Source organism: Myxine glutinosa, chromosome 1 (assembly GCF_964187855.1).
Source record: "Myxine glutinosa chromosome 1, kmMyxGlut1.1, whole genome shotgun sequence".
NCBI lineage: Eukaryota > Metazoa > Chordata > Myxini > Myxiniformes > Myxinidae > Myxine > Myxine glutinosa.
Window position 1 is genome coordinate 402,571,519 of NC_136261.1, and position 17,321 is coordinate 402,588,839.

The window sequence follows — 17,321 nt, forward strand, 5'->3', positions numbered from 1 at the left end:
GCTGTTTGCCGCTGCGGCCTTTGTTGTCTTGGCTTGCGTCTGCGGTCGTTTGCCGCTGCGGCCTTTGCCGTCTTGGTTAGCGGCTGCGGTCGCTTGCCGCTGCGGCAAGGCCTGCTCGTCCTCCTCGGCCTCCTGCCCTCGTACTCGTCCCCTTCACTCCTGCCTGGCATGGCTCTAAGGTACTCCGCTGCAAGGCTTCTTCTGCTCAGCACTTACTCCACCCCATCACGCATCTCTGCAATCAAATACCACGGATTCCTGCGACGACCCAGATATATTCATAGAGGCTCTGGTCGTAAGTTTGTTTACTTACAAACAGGTCACTTCATTCCCGTACTCTGGTCGGCTCAGCGCACTCCCACTCATCGTCCCAGCGCACCTGGTCACAGCAACGCACACGATCGCACATCCTGTCTGCAAACCATGGCTAAATCACCTGAGTTCATCCCCACCGTACAAACCAACATGAAGCTCACTTTGTTCAATACCTGGTCCCTCAACAACAAAAGCCTCATCCTGAACGACTACATTCTGGACAATAAACTGGACTTTCTCTGTCTCACTGAAACCTGGCAACAACCACTGGACTACTTCTCACTCAACTTCACTACACCCAATGGATATTCTTACATCACTAAACCACGCGCGGAGGGCCGGGGATGGTGGAATTGCCGTAATACACTGACAGGACATCAAGACCAGCCTCATCTCCATCTCATCTGCTCCATCATTTGAACACCTGGCTTTTAAACTCTCTGGTCACACACAGTCAGTCATGGCTGTCGTCTACCGCCCTCCCAAACCATACCCATCATTCCTGTCTGACTTCTCCTACTTTCTGACCCAGCTCTGTTCCCTCTCCCCCTCAATCCTCCTTGGTGATTTCAATATCCACATGGACTCCATTGACTCCACAAATAACCACTGACTTCACTGATTTACTCACCTGCTTTAACCTCACTCAACATGTCAACTTTCCTACCCATAACCATGGGCACATTCTGGACCTTGTCTGCTCTACTGGATTAATTTTGCACCATCTCTCTGGCTCCGACCTCATCCTCTCTGACCACTTAGCCATTACTATGACCATCAACATCCCCACCCCAGCACCAAGGCATTATCGCACTATCAACTTCTGTAAGCTAAACGCTCTTTCACCTACCTCATTCTCATCCACCCTCTCTGAAAAAATGTCCACTTCTCCCTTCGTTGACCTCCACACCCCTTCTGACCTCACTGACTACTACAACCACACTCTCTCCTCCTGCCTTGACCAGCTTGCGCCTACAAAAACCAAAACAGTTTCTTTCACCCATTCTGCTCCCTGGTTTACCCCTGAACTCCGCCTGATGAAAACTCTTGCTCGCCAACTTGAAAGACTCCGCAATAAAACAGGTCTCACAATTCACTCCCAAGCCCACAAGGACCACCTACAACACTACAAAGATGCCCTCTCCTGTGCCCGCTCCACCTACTACTCTCAAATTATCCACTCTGGCTCTGGAAACCCAAAAGCACTCTTCTCTACAATAAACAAACTCCTCAGCCCCCTGAACACCACCACCCAGTCATTCACAGTAGACAACTGCATCTCCTTCCTTTCATTCTTCCAATGCAAAATTGACAACATCTACAACAGCTTAACCACCACCGCACCCGCTCCCCCTCAAACCACCTGCCCCCCCTTATCCTGCCAACCCCTGTCTCAGTTTTCCCCAGTCTCCCCTACTGACCTCTCGGAACTCCTCATAGGAATGAAAACTGCCACCTGCACTCTTGACCCCATCCCCTCCAGCTTTGTCATGGCCTCCCTTCCTGCTCTCTCTCCACTTATCACTGCAACAATAAACTCCTCCCTGTCTACAGGCATCGTCCCACCATCCCTCAAAATTGCTGCTGTTACCCCCATTCTGAAAAAACCTGGACTCAACCCTGACACCCTAAATAACTTCAGACCCATCTCCAACCTACCCTTTCTGTCAAAAGTTTTGGAACGCGCTGTAGCCACTCAACTCAAACATCACCTCTCTGCCAATAACCTGTATGAAACATTCCAATCCGGATTCTGCTCCAACCACAGTACTGAAACTGCTCTCCTCAAAATCACCAACGACCTTCTCCTCTCCTCTGACGCCGGCAACCTCAACATTCTCATCCTCCTCGACCTCAGCGCCGCCTTTGACACCATCAATCACACCATCCTCCTCACCTGACTTGAAACCACCTTTAACATTACCAGCACTGCCCTCTCTTGGATCAAATCATACCTCTGACAGATGCCAGTTCATCTCCATCAATAACTGCAAATCCCCCACTGCTCCCCTCCCCCAAGGTGTCCCCCAAGGTTCAGTTCTTGGCCCCCTCCTCTTCATCCTGTACCTGTCCCCCCTTGGTCACTTAATCCGCCGTCATGGTCTCCAATTCCACTGCTTCGCCGATGACATCCAGCTTTTCATCTCCACCAAGTCCATCTCCACCGCCACCCACTCTATCCTGACAAACTGCATCACTGAAATAAAATCCTGGCTTCAAATCAACTTCCTCAAACCTAACTATGATAAATCTGAAATAATCATCATTGGCCCAAAAACGTTCACCAAATCCACCCATAACTTTGCCCTCAACATCGACGGTTTCCCAGTATCCACCTCCCCTCACATCCGGAATCTTGGCATCATCTTTGACCAAACCCTCTCCTTCGACAAATACACTAAACAGATCACAAAGACAGCCTTCTTTCACCTGAAAAACATCGCCCGTCTCCGTCCATCCCTTTCCTCCGCGGCTGCAGAAACCCTCATCCACGCCTTCATCACCTCCCGTCTGGACTACTGCAACAGCCTCCTCTATGGTTCACCCTCAATAATCACCAATAAACTCCAATACATTCAGAACTCCGCTGCCCGTCTACTCACCCATTCCCGGACCCGTGACCACATCACCCCCGTCCTTTACAAGCTTCACTGGCTCCCCATCCCCCAGAGAATCCAGTACAAAATCCTCCTCTTGACCTACAAAGCCCTCCATAACCTGGCCCCATCCTACCTGGCTGACCTCCTCACCAGACACACTCCCACCCGCAACCTCCGCTCTGCTGGTACCAACCTCCTGACCCCCCCCCATCCGGACCAAATTCAGATCCTGGGGGGACGGCCTTCTCCATCGCTGCTCCCACCCTCTGGAACTCACTACCTCACACCATCAGAGACTCCTCCTCACTCACTACATTCAAAACATCACTCAAGACCCACCTGTTCAACACTGCATTCAACATTTAACCCACAGCATTTAACCCCTGACTATCTCTTCTCCTTCTCCTTCCTTTTGCTTTGATTATATAGCTATTGATTTTTGTCTTTTTGCACTTGTTTTCTGTACTCTGTCAAAGTGCCTTTGGGCTTCGTGAAAAGCGCTATATAAAATAAATGTATTGTTATTATTATTATTAAATGTGATATTTCGAACACGAGTCGGAAGACCATTTTTTTCGTTTTGCAGGTACTTTGTTTTTGAATTTGTCCTAATCACACGTGTGCAGAGTAGAGCGAGATCATATTATTATTCTGTCCACCTGTCTGGCAATCAAACAAAAGTGAAAATCATTCAAACAGGAAACTTGATGTTTTTAAGGATGTTATAAATCGCACAGGCATAAAGAGCTAATGTAACATGTTCGATAGGGTGATGACACTGGGGTGACACTGGTAACATTCGATAGACACTGGGGAAAACGGCGTTAAAATCTGGAATCAATTTATTTGTGCACCTTTAAACCTTTAATCAAATTTAATTAATTATATACTTGAACACTATAAACACAACTCATCTTCATAATACCTCCAAGAACCATGTTGTATGTCGACATCTAGGAAGAGATTTATTTTGGTTGTGATCGCGCACACGCGTGATGTTACAACATGGCTGCACTTGGTATGTTCTCTTACCAAGCAACTGGATAGCACTTGTCGAGCCAGCTGTTCCTTATTAACGGTTTTGAATGGAGTGCTTGCTTGAGTGCTCAAACCACTCACTTGGTGAGTGCTCTCCAAGAATCTTGGTAACTGAACACACTTGGTGTTCATGGAGCTGGATCGTGGTTATTGGCGGTTACGCATCGGGGATGGAGAGCCTGGCGGCATGTCAGGGCTGTCTGGTGAACGTGCTTACCAAGCTGTTTCATAGAAGGCATCAACTGGGGCCGTGTGATCACCTTCTTCCTGTTCGGTGTCACACTGTACACAGAGTTGGCTGCACCAATACACATGGACTCGCTTTATTCATGCATGACTGACTACATAGAGAACGACCTCAATCCGTGAATCGTTGCTCATGGTGGGGTGGTTTCCTCCATCTTTTGCTGGAGAGCTTTTCTCACTGCTGGTCGTGCTTTACTGCGATTGGGGTGATGCCAAGGAGGCGGTTTCTTGAAGTAAATACTTGAACACTGCGTGGTGTATCATGTTCTATGAATTCTCAAGTTTTTGAAGTCATGACTGACACATGGAGGATACACCATATGGAGGATCCTCCAGGTTGGAATTCCAGCATGGATTCAGGAAATCAAAGTATTATGATTGGAAAAATTGGTGATGGAGTGAATGATGAAGGAAAATATGTTCTACTCCCTAAATATACATTTCCAGGAAATAACTTACTTGGATACCACTTATTCTCTCTGCTTCTGAAGCTGGATGGAGGCTATGTTTTCACCCCTGTGTATTTGTCTGTTTCTGTCATGGTTGTCTGTTTGTTTTTCTGTGAGCAGGATATCTCAATAGGTTGTGGATGGATTCGGACAGAATTTTGTGGAGAGGTTGGGTGTGTGACAAGGACGAATTCATATGATTTGGTGAAGATCCGAATCCAGATCTGGAACAGAGAATTTTTAACTGATTCCTCATCTTTGACAATGAGGCCAAAAACGATTTGCTGTATACCACGATATTTCAAAAAGTTGTGCATATGTTCTAACAAAACTTGGTGAATGAGTTGGTTGTGTGATAATAACAAGCCGATTCGACTTTGGTTCAGGTCTGGATCCAGATCTGGTCTTTCAGTGGATAAACTGTTCATAATACAAAACTTAAACTGTTCCACCTAGCGGAGCTATGTGCTCTACCGGGTGCTGTTCTAGTTAATTTTGTTATGATAAAGGAACATTCTAGACCAGGAAATACAAGACTAACAGTACTTAAATCCTTTTTCATCAATTGAAAAATTCATAACGTGAAGTCTACAAAGTTCTAATCTGGGATGTAGGGAATGGGCCAGTGAGGAAGTGAAATGTTATTTTGTGCTGAAAACAAACATTTTGCAGGTGAATGACGTCATGAGTTTAGATTGTGAAGAATCAGGACATGAACTTTGTGTTTGTGCAAAACTTAACATCCAAGTCGATGTTACTGATCATTCATTCATTGTTTTATTTCTCTCATGAACTGTAATTGTAAAAGTTTGTAAAAGTGGAGAATCTTTGTGTAAAAGTTGTTAAAATGAATTCTCTCCGGTGAACTGTTCACGGAACATCACAAACTATACAGAAACTTTTGGTTAATATTTCCAGGTGTTGTACATAAAACACACACTGATTACACAGTGATGCGTCACGTGGAAACATGTCAGAAGAATGAGTTGTTCTCACCTCCATTTTCAAAAAATTTATTCATTCTTATGATAAAAACAATTGATCAATGAGCATCATGGAAGGCTGGACATAATAATTCAGTCATTTCCATTTCGGATCGATCAATCATGGGTCAATCCAGGAAGACTTTAAAAAAAAATAGGACCGTGGTTCCTGAGGCTCACCTGGATCAGGAGCAACAGTCGCTCAATCCCTCACAGACCCTCAGACCCTGATATTTTCATGCCGTGAACAAACTTTGGTACATCATGGGTGATTGATGACGGTTGTGATCAAGTTTTATCAAAAATGTGCATGTAGTTTAGGAGAATAGGGCAAATACCTATTTGTCAAATCACCCCTGTAGTTCCCCTTAGTGAGCGCAGATTTTGATGCGATCAATACACCTTCGTTGGGCATCAGGTATGAAGCTTGTGGCCAAGTTTCATCAAAATCCAGTTTGGTTCAAGCGATAATGATTAAAGTTTTAACAGACCCACTCACTCACTCACTTCCTTACGGACACTGCTGATCGCATAAGCTCACCGTACTAAAGTCCAGGTGAGCTAAAAATTCTGAGTTGGTAAAGGGAATTTTGAAATCTATAATTTTTTCGCAGGTGCACTGCCCTAGATACACCAAGAACTTTTAACATCAACATAAATCATTCACATTTTCCTAAAATCATTCACATACATATTGAATCATTCACATGTACTTTGAATCATTCACTTGTACCTTGAATCATTCACATGCACATTCAATAATTTGCATGTACTTTGAATCAGTCACATGCACATTCGATCATTCACATGTACCTTCAATAATTCACCTGTTGCTTGAATCATTCGCTTATTCCTGGAATCATGTGATGTTCAATTCCAGTGAAGAACCAAAGATTCATTCTATTTTGTGGAGAAAACGAATTTGCGATCACTCGATTTTAGTACATTAGAGGGAAGTGTAAGAACAATGTTGTGAAATTTCCTTCATGAATCGATGAATATTGTATTTTATTTTCATACAAAATGGAGGTTCCATTACTCTTCCCCCATGTTTGTTGTACTTAGATTTTTGGTTAAATGATAAAAATAAAATCTTCATAAACATAAAAACAAGAGAATTTCACATCTTGTAATTTTTGTTCATCTTTAATCATTTACACAGAAGGGCCAGAGATGGTTTATCTGGAGCATCCGGAGCATTTATTTCCGGTGGAGCATCCAGAGAGGCTTTATCTGCAGCATCCGGAGGATTATCTGCAGCATCCGGAGCATTTATTTCCGGTGGAGCATCCAGAGAGGCTTTATCTGCAGCATCCGGAGAAGGATTATCTGCAGCATCCGGAGCATTTATTTCCAGTGGAGCATGCAGAGATGCTTTATCTGCAGCATCCGGAGCATTTATTTCCGGTGAAGCATCCGGAGAAGGATTATCTGCACCATCCGGACCATTTATTTCCGGTGGAGCATCCGGAGAAGTTTGATCTGGATCAGAACAACTTGAGAAATCATTGTAAGTGAAGGGAAATGGGGAGGGTGTTCTTCTTATTTAAAATTCCATAATTCCTCCTTTTCATTCTTTCCTTTTTCTTCTGTTGTATTTCCCTCATTAAATTTTCCTTCACTCTATTCCACTTCGTGATTTTCCAACTCTATTTTCCCACTTGTCAAATGTGTTACGGATTCGTCACTTCCGTTGTAGTGGTTCTCATCCACTGTAAACATTTTTGGTTCAATGTACTATTATTGTTATCGTTTGGGTGGAATAGATATAACTGTTTTCAGAAGGTAAAAAAGTTAATGTTTTAAAAGAAACAGGAAACCGGATCGGGAACCGGAAGAAGAGGAAAGTAGGCGGAGCGAGTGAGTCGGAGAAGAAGCCGAGCTGTTTCGAGGTCTTGAGCGAACGTTGGCGAACGGGCACCTTCGAGTGAACTTTGGGTTTCCCGGGGAAGGGATTCCTGCGACAGAGTTGTTATCGCTGTGACAGATAAACCTGCGTGTCAGATTTTTGCGGTTGATTCCAAAGAGAATCGTTCTTCGAGTGCCGTTACGTCTCGAGAACGGGCCGTTGGCCATTTTACCTCGTGCAGGATTTTCGGATCGCTCCAGGTTTTTCACCTCGCTTCAACCATTTTCACCGCATCCAGAAGTTAAGCTGGTGTGTGTGTGTAACGTGAAATTTGAATGGAAATTTGCGGTACGCCGTAAAGGGAGCCATTGAACGTCCATATCCAAAGGGGTGATTTCCCAGTTGCCTTGAGGGCAGTTTTACGCATCTTTGACAGTGACTGTCACTGTCATCCAAATGGGATTCTGGTCTCGATTCGACATCGTTCTGTCGATCATTGGAGTTGATTAACTTTGGCCTGAAGACGGGGACCGAGACCTTGGGGATGTTCTTTGCGCTCACTTGGAGCACAGTGAGTTATATTGTACGAAACTGATGGTACCATCATAGGAAATATATATTGGTTGTACAATTGATTACTATTGTTTTTTGTGCTGTTATTCTTGTGTGATCTTAATACAATACTTGTTTGTTGGTAACAATTGGTGTGGTTTCACCATTGATCTAAGACACACAGAATAACGCATCTTTCTGCCGTGACTCCTCTCGGGGCTCGGAGGAACACTGTGACCGGGGTTTGGGGAGGAGCACGTAACAAATGTCACAAGACCCAAAGTTTGTTCAATTGAACGATGTCCAACCAGGAGGAGGAGATAGTCCAAACTTGTGTTTATTGATTAAAGGCCTTTCTTAATCCCCACGCTCTCCTCCCTCCTCCCCCAACCCCCTCTCTTCCACTCTCTCTCCCCCACTACCCCATCCCACTCTCTCTCCCCCATGACCCCATCCCCCTCTCTCTCCCACTCTCACCCCCACGACCCCATCCCACTCTCTTCCCCACTACCCCATCCCACTCTCTCTCTCCCTCCCCCTCTCACCAACAATGTAATCAGAACAAGACCTTTTTTTGACGATTACTGGTTCGTTCTCCAAGCATAAGCGGTATAAATTGCTCTTTCATCCTGATAATTTACAATCCTGAAGGAACTTGTAAGATATTTCCCAATCTCTCACATAAAAATCTTACATCAACAAACATTGTGGAAACATATATCTATAATAATAAAAGTGTGTGTGTGTGTGTGTGTGTGTGTGTGTGTGTGTGTGTGTGTGTGTGTGTGTGTGTGTGTGTGTGTGTGTGTGTGTGTGTGTGTGTCCGTCTCCTCCATAACTCCAAAACCATGAAACCTACCACCCCCAAACTTTACATACATACTTCTCCACCTCCAAGGAATTATATGAATGAAAACCAGGTGCTTGTGTGTGTGTTTAAGATTAATTTACACAAACAGGCTCACCTTTGGTCAGCTTGCGTTCAGGTCGCTCAGCTCCAGGTCTTAATTCGGCCATTTTGTCTTAATTCTGCCACAATGAGGCTCGCTTGATTGCTTTAGCTGCTTGATGAGTGCTCTACAAGCAGCTTGGTAATGGATGGAACACCCCTTCTCCCTCGTCAGATTGAGTCTATTGTGGCGGACACAAAAGCCCACTGGCGTGGTGACATCATTCCACGCACCAAGTGGGCGGTGGCCACGTCCGAGGGGTAGGCGTGGCCTCATGATATACACCGGGCGCCCAGCCCAGAGCGGTACAGTGTTACAGTGTAGTCTTACAATAAAGACGTTTATATGTTACCGCTTGTCCGCTTCCTCCTTGCTCACAAGCAGCGCGCGTAACGCCGCGCCTTACTGGTGACCCTCGACGTTGGATCTGCCGTAGCGATCCTTCCGAACACGACGCCATTGCAATGGCCAACGACAAGTCAATGGCGATTAAACTTCCCGAATTTTGGGAGGCCCAGGCCGAGGTCTGGTTCGTTCAAGCCGAAGCCCAATTTCAGCTTCGGCGCCTCACCAACGACGACCTGCGCTACTGCCATGTTGTCGCCTCCCTCGGGCCCGGCACGGCCGCTCGAGTTGTGTCCGTCCTTCGCCACCCACCGGACGGCCACAAGTACGAGGCACTCAAGCAGCTACTCCTAGCCACGTTCAGCCTCACGGACGACGCACGGGCCGACCACCTCCTGGATCTCCCCGAGCTCGGTGAGACGTGCCCGTCGGTCCGAATGGACCATATGCTGTCACTGTTGGGCGACGAAGCCCCCGGTTCGCTATTCCGGGCGCTTTTCCGTCGCCAACTTCCAGCGCAGGTTCGCCTCGCGTTGGCCGGGACCGTGCTAACGGAACCCCGAGCATTGGTGGCCGAGGCGGACAAGTACTTCGCCGCTTCGGACACGCGGGCGAGCGTTGGCGTGGCCATCACGGCCTTCGACGCTGCTGTTCCACAGCATCATCTTCTACAGCACGCTGAGTTTCAGCAGCATGCTGATACGCACCTCGTGAACGCCGCCACGCCCCGCCCACCGCCGCGGCGAAAACCGCCACTGCGGGGAAACCCGTCGACTCCACCGGCCTGGCGGAGCCAGCCGCGCTCCTCCAGCTCAACCACCTGGTGCTGGTTCCACGCCAAGTTCGGCCACGAAGCTCGGCGGTGTCATCCGCCGTGCTCCTTCAACGGGTCGGGAAACGCCCGGGCCGGCGCTCAATTGTGGCGATGAGCGCCGGCCGTTCGAGCAGCCTGCTGTTCATAACGGACACCTTCTCCGGGCGCCGTTACCTGTGCGACACGGGAGCACAGGTGAGTGTCATTCCCGCCGGCACGTCAGACAAGCACGCCGCGGGTGGGGGCCCAGCGCTGCTTGCCGCGAACGGGACGCCCATCCGTACGTATGGAAAACGCTGCCTCTCTCTGCGGTTTGGAGGGCAGGTTTTCCGATGGACGTTCGTCACCGCCGACGTGCCCATGGCACTGCTTGGCGCGGACTTCCTGTGCGCTAATGGGCTCCTGGTCGACGTCAAGCGCAGACGGCTTGTCCAGGCCGAGACGTTCAGCTCGCTCGCATGTGCGTTGCCCAGCTCAACGAGCGGCTTGCCAAGCGGCTTGCCGAACGATTCGGTTCCGGCCACGTTGGTAAGTACGCTTCCGGCAGCGGACGCATTCACCCGCCTCCTCGCCGGCTTCCCGGCCCTCACGCGGCCCACCTTCTTGGCGGGGGCCGTCAAGCACGGGGTGGCCCATCACATCCCCACCGTCGGGCCACCGGTCTACGCCCGGGCACGCCGCCTCGAGCCGACGAAGCTGGCGGTGGCAAAAGCGGGGTTCGCTACCCTGGAGCGACTCGGCATCGTTCGGCGCTCAGAGAGCGCTTGGGCGTCGCTGCTGCACATCGTGCCGAAGCCCGGCGGGGGATGGCGACCGTGCGGGGACTATCGCCGTCTCAATGACGCCACGACTCCCGACCGCTACCCCGTCCCCCACATTCAGGACTTTTCCGCCCGTTTGGCGGGCAGGTCCTTCTTCTCGAAGGTGGACCTCATACGCGGCTACCATCAGGTCCCCGTCAGGCCGGAGGACGTCCCGAAGACGGCGGTCATCACGCCATTCGGACTCTTCGAGTTCCTGCGCATGCCCTTCGGTCTGAAGAATGCGGCTCAGGCGTTCCAGCGACTGATGGACAGCGTCCTGCGCGACTTGGATTTTGTCTACGTCTACCTGGACGATATCCTCTTCGCCAGCGCGTCCCGCGAAGAGCACCTACGCCACCTCCGCACGCTCTTCAAACGCCTGGGCCAGCATGGCCTGATTGTGAACCCCGCAAAGTGCCGGTTCGGCGCCGCCACAATCGATTTTCTGGGGCACCGTGTCACCAGGCACGGAGCCGTCCCCCTGCCGGCCAAGGTGGAGGTGGTGAAGGGGTTTCCGCGCCCCCGCACGATCAGAGGGCTGCAGGAGTTCCTGGGCATGGTGAACTTTTACCATCGGTTCCTGCCCCGTATCGCCCAGCTCCTGCGCCCCCTGCACGAAGCTCTCCGAGGTAAGCCGGGCAAAGGCGACGTTACCTGGACCGAGCAGATGGACACGGCGTTCACGGGCGCGAAGCTCGCCTTGGCTAACGCCACCATGCTCGCGCACCCGGCGCCCGATGCACCGATCGCCCTCATCACCGATGCCTCGGACTACGCGGTGGGCGCGGTGCACGAGCAATGGGTGCGTGGAGCTTGGCAACCGCTGGCGTTCTTTAGCCGGCAGCTTCGCCCGCCCGAACGCCGTTACAGTACCTTCGACCGCGAGTTGCTCGGACTTCACTTGGCGGTCAGGCACTTCCGCCATCTGCTCGAGGGCCGGGCGTTCACTGCCTTCGTCGACCACAAGCCGCTGATCTTCGCGATGGGCAAGGTCACCGAGCCGTGGTCGGCCCGGCAGCAGCGTCACCTCTCGGCCGTGTCCGAGTACACGACGGACATCCAGCACGTCGCGGGGAAGGACAACCCGGTGGCGGATTGCCTTTCCCGGGCCGTCGCCCACGCAGTCCACCTCGGCATCGACTATGCCCGGATGGCAGCGGACCAGGCCGCTGACCCCGACGTCCAGGCCTTGCGGACCGCCGTCACGGGCCTCCGCGTCACCGAGGTGCCGTTCGACGGCGCGGGCGCGGTCCTCTTGTGCGACGTCTCCCTCGGGCGTCCTCGCCCCATTGTGCCCGCGGGCTGGCAGCGCCAGGTGTTTGACGCCATCCACGGCCTGTCCCACCCGGGCGCGAGGGCCTCCCAAAGGCTGATCGCCGACAAGTTCGTCTGGCATGGCCTCCGGAAGGCCGTCCGCGGCTGGGCCAGGACATGCCTCGCGTGCCAGCGCGCCAAGGTGCACCGGCACACCCAGGCCCCGTTGGCCCCGTTCACGGTGCCGGAACGCCGGTTTGACCACGTCCACGTGGACCTGGTGGGACCTCTGCCCCCCTCGCGGGGTTTCACCCACGTCCTCACCATGGTGGACCGCACCACCCGGTGGCCGGAGGCCGTGCCCTTGGCGTCGACAACGGCGGCCGATGTCGCGCAGGCTTTCATCGCCACCTGGGTCGCCCGGTTCGGCGCCCCCTCAGACATCTCATCCGACCGCGGCCCCCAGTTCACCTCGGAGCTCTGGGGGGCGGTTGCGCAGGGGCTCGGGGTCCGGCTGCACCGAACCACGGCCTACCACCCCCAGGCTAACGGCCTGTGTGAGCGATTTCACCACTCATTGAAGGCCGCGCTCCGGGCCACCCTCCGCGACGGCGGCTGGGTCGACAGGCTCCCCTGGGTCCTGCTGGGCCTCCGGACGGCGCCCAAGGAGGACCTGCGCGCATCCGCGGCGGAGTTGGTCTTCGGGCAACCGCTGCGGGTGCCGGGCGAGTTCCTCCCCGACTCCACGGCACCATGGTCCGCGGCACAGCAGCGCTCCGCTCTGCAAGAGACCGCCCAGAGGTTCGCCCCGGTGCCAACGGCATGCCACGGGCACCCACCGACGCACGTCGCCCCGGAGCTTCGCACGGCGGAGTACGTCTTCGTCCGCCACGATGCCCATCGGACACCACTGCGGCCCCCGTACGACGGGCCTTGCCGCGTGCTGGAGACCGGGGCGAAGCACTTCACCCTGGACATCGGCGGTACTCCTGACCGCGTTTCGGTAGACCGCCTCAAGCCGGCCCACCTCGATGTGGACCATCCACCGCCAGTGGCCCGACCCCCACGTCGGGGCCGCCCTCCTGCGGGCGGACCCCCGGCACCGCCCAGCCCCGCCGCCACGCCGCCCCCCGGTCCTGCACCCATCCCAGGAGCAGCCAGGGGAATCCCACCTGGCATCCCTGCACCCCGGACGCCGCCGATCGCCAGGGGGCGCTTCGGCCGGGTCATTCGTCTGCCCCGCAAACTGGCCCTCCAGGTGCGCGGGAATTCTGGGGGGGGGGGCGCGTGTGGCGGAAACAAAAGCCCACTGGCGTGGTGACATCATTCCACGCACCAAGTGGGCGGTGGCCACGTCCGAGGGGTAGGCGTGGCCTCATGATATACACCGGGCGCCCAGCCCGGAGCGGTACAGTGTTACAGTGTAGTCTTACAATAAAGACGTTTATATGTTACCGCTTGTCCGCTTCCTCCTTGCTCACAAGCAGCGCGCGTAACGCCGTGCCTTACTATTATATTTAGTTCCTTCCTTTGAAGAGTAAAAATATGGGCAATATCCCTGGTGCTCACCTTGTAGAATCAACAGTATAATACACCGACTAATCACTAAAGGTATTTTAAACCAATTTCAATGGTTGCTAGAAGACAGGGCAGCATGTAGAATCATACGAACATAATCATAAGACTTTAAACAAACAATCAAAAATATACATATTTGGGGGGGCAAGCATACCTCCTCACCCCCACCCCCTATACCTCCCCTTAGGGCCCGTTTTTTTTACCGTGACCAAACATTGGTACACCACAGGTAGTGAAGGTTGTGGTGAAGTATCATCAAAATTGTGTGTGTAGTTTCAGAGGAAAAACCAAATTCCTATTTTCGGGGGTCAAACCTGGAGCCCGATAACCAGATAGGGATGGGCCCCCTTAGACCCCGAAGTTTTTTTTTTGTTTTTTTTTTTCAATAATGTGAACAAACTTTAGTCTCAACACAACAAATATCATTTGTGCCAAGTTTGGCCACAACCCCATCAGCGGTTTTGGAGAAGTTTCAAGTGTTTACAGACTGACGGACGGATGACGTGCCTTCGCATAATCTCCCCTGAACCACGTTCCACGTGAGCTAAAAACAACTAATTTTATTATTCCTTGCATTTGTGCCACCATACACCACCCAGTTCTTCTTCAAACTCACGAGAAACTATTTATTTAAACTTGGAAAAAAATTAGAGAAACCATCTGCTTCTGATAAATTCTTCTTTTTCTTTGAACGCACCCGCCACCTGTCTATGTTGTGGTCGGCGGCGACGTGCAGTGCCTCGGGCGGTGCTTCACCTGCTATAAATGTCTTATTTCCCCCCTTTTTGTACGATCTGCTTTCATTATATTAATATAGTTATACTTATTATACCAATAATAAATAAACGTGTAAAACGAGCAACGTGGAATGCCAAAGCCACTTGGTTTCCATGGTGATGCGGTGGCTCGCTTCTCCATGTGGACATCTCCGGAATTGGAAGAAAAAATAAATTGGAGGATGAAAGTAACAGGTGAAGCACGATGTCGGAGAGGTATGCACACGTGCCTTAAGGTGTCTAACCTTGGTTTGAATCCGGACCGAGTTATAAACTCTCATCCTGGTGTTTCACAGGTGCAGGTTGACTCATCAATGTGTGTGACGTCACGTTAAACTGTGCATGACATCTGCAGGATTTTCATCCCTCCTCATCCTCCTCAATCTCACACACCTCTCTCGTCTTCTCCCCTCCAAGTTGTTGGTGGTGAAGTAAATAAATAAAGTATATAAGTTGTTGGTTGTCAAATAAATTAATATATAATATATGATATAGTTATTTATTTATATATAAAACATTTATATATAATTTATATATAAATATATAAAACAGATCCTTGCCACTTCAGACCAATGAGCCTGTTCCCAATTATCAGCAAAGCCATGGAATCCATTATTGCTTTGGATATCCAATCCTTCCTCTTCTCCAATGGCTTGATCTCTAATCATCAATTTGGATTCAGACCTGGTCATTCTACTCTGGACATGCTGCTTCTGCTGTCTCAACAATGGATGGAGGTCCTCAATGCCAAACAGGAAATCAAAGCTGTCTCCCTTGACGTATCACGTGCCTTCAATACGGTCTGGCACCCCGCTCTGCTCACCAAACTCTCCTCCTATGGTATCCATGGAAATCTCCACTCATGGCTTGCGGACTTCCTCTCTGGTCGTGGTCAACATGTGGCCCTGAATGGATTTCTCTCATCTCCCCTTCCTGTTCAGGCTGGAGTTCCCCAAGGCAGTGTTCTGGGCCTGTGCTTTTTCTGGTCTTCATCAATGATCTCTCCGACTCTCTGGAAAATCCTCTCTATCTCTATGCTGATGACTCCACTCTCTGCCGCTCCATACCTCTTCCCTCAGATCGGCAGTCTGCAGCCTCCTCACTCTCTGAAGACCTGGACAAAATCACAGACTGGTCAAACAAGTGGAACATGTCTTTCAATCCTGACAAATTTCACACTCTTACTATGTCTCCGAAAAGACCGACTGGACAACCCTCCCATCTACTTTCTCAACAATCCTCTCCAAGAAGTTCTGTCACTCAACTTTTGGGTTCACTATCTGCCATGATCTTTCTTGGGAAAACCACATTTCCAAGCTGGCCTCCAAAGCTCGTCGCCGACTGGACATCCTCCGTCGTGCGAAGTCTTTCCTTGGCACACCTGAGCTCCTCACTACATACAAGGCTTTCAACCGCAGCTCAATGGAATACTGTTCTCCCCTATGGGCCGGTGCTCCTGCCTCACACCTCGCTCGGCTTCACGCTGTTGAAACCAAAGCTTTCAGAATCATTGGAGTCTCCCGCGAAGAAGCTATCTCCGAGGGCCTTTCACTCACTCACCGCAGGCAGGTAGGTGGTCTTTCTGTCTTCTACCGACTCCTCTCCGGCCTTGCTCCCCCAGCTCTCTCTGTGCTTTGTCCCCCAAATATTCCTGCAGGTCGCACAAGATCTGCCAGCAACCCTCTGATGGTTAAACTGCCGAAATCTAGGCTCTCTGCTCACCTTCACTCTTTCACTCCTCTTTTCTCCCGCCTCTGGAATAAACTCCCACACTCCCTTCAATCCCACTCCTCCCTCCAGGTCTTTAAAACAGCTGTTCACCACCATCTCTTATCTTCCCCCATCCAAAACCTTGATGTTTTCTACCCCCGCTAATTCACCCCAGATCCACATTGTTTGAAATTCCAACTTCTTTCTTGGAAGTCCTTGCAGTGTCTAAAAGTTTTATACCTCTCCCATCCCCCCGCCTTCCCTTTCCTCTCCCCACCCCTTCCCTTTCCTCTCCCCCCCCCCCCCCCCCCCAGAGTCCTCTCCCTCCCACAGATCTCTCGATGTCCCTGCTCTCAAATGTTGTGTTTGTGTCCTCTCTCCTCTCTCCCCATCTTGTCTACCGCTCCCCATGTTATATGTTTTATGTGTTGGTTTCTCTATCTGTGTGATTGTTCGCTCTTTCACGAGCCTCGATCTTGTATACAAAAACAAAAAAAAAATTGTTGGTAGTGAAGTAAATAAATAAATAATATAGGTTGTTGGCAGTGAAGTAAATAAATAAATAATATAAGTTGATGGTGGTGAAGTAAATAAATAAATAATATAAGTTGTTGGTTGTGAAGTAAATAAATAAATAATATAAGTTGTTGGTAGTGAAGTAAATAAATAAAGAAAAAAGTTGTTGGTCATGAAGTAAATATATTGTAACGGATTTGAGAAGTGTAACGGATTTGAGAAGTGTAACAATTTTGAGAAAGTGTAACGAATGTGAAAAGTATGGTTTTGTTGTGTGTAACTGACCCTCGTAAAGTAAAGAATGGTCGCAGCTCGTCCTCTTAGTTAATTCCATAAACCTACACACAGGACACGATATATCCTTTTAAATAGTTAGTCCCTTATTCTCTGTGTAGGCTAAGGATGTGTTTCCCACTAGTTTGACTCTTCATTGCACCGAATTAAATAAGAGTAGGCCCTCCGACGCCCCATGGCAGCTTCCAAGTGCCAGGTTTGCACTTTGCTGCATTTTCATCTGCCGTCCACTTTGCAGCAGTTGACTCC

At 50.3% G+C, this 17,321-nt stretch overlaps 1 protein-coding gene across 3 annotated transcripts in view; it reads left to right on the plus strand.

Annotated features, from left to right (window-relative positions):
- The window catches only part of LOC137417177 (E3 ubiquitin/ISG15 ligase TRIM25-like), a 63,088-nt gene that overhangs the window by 40,425 nt on the left and 5,342 nt on the right, over nt 1-17,321 (plus strand). For 2 of the 3 annotated variants that reach the window (XM_068102989.2, XM_068102982.2), the window contains exon 7: nt 6,794-7,141. In XM_068102989.2, coding sequence (XP_067959090.2) covers nt 6,794-7,141 — 348 coding nt within the window. Of the gene's footprint in view, nt 1-6,793; nt 7,142-7,440; nt 8,182-17,321 lie in introns of those variants that run through there. The other variant, XM_078770361.1, reaches the window with a different exon arrangement.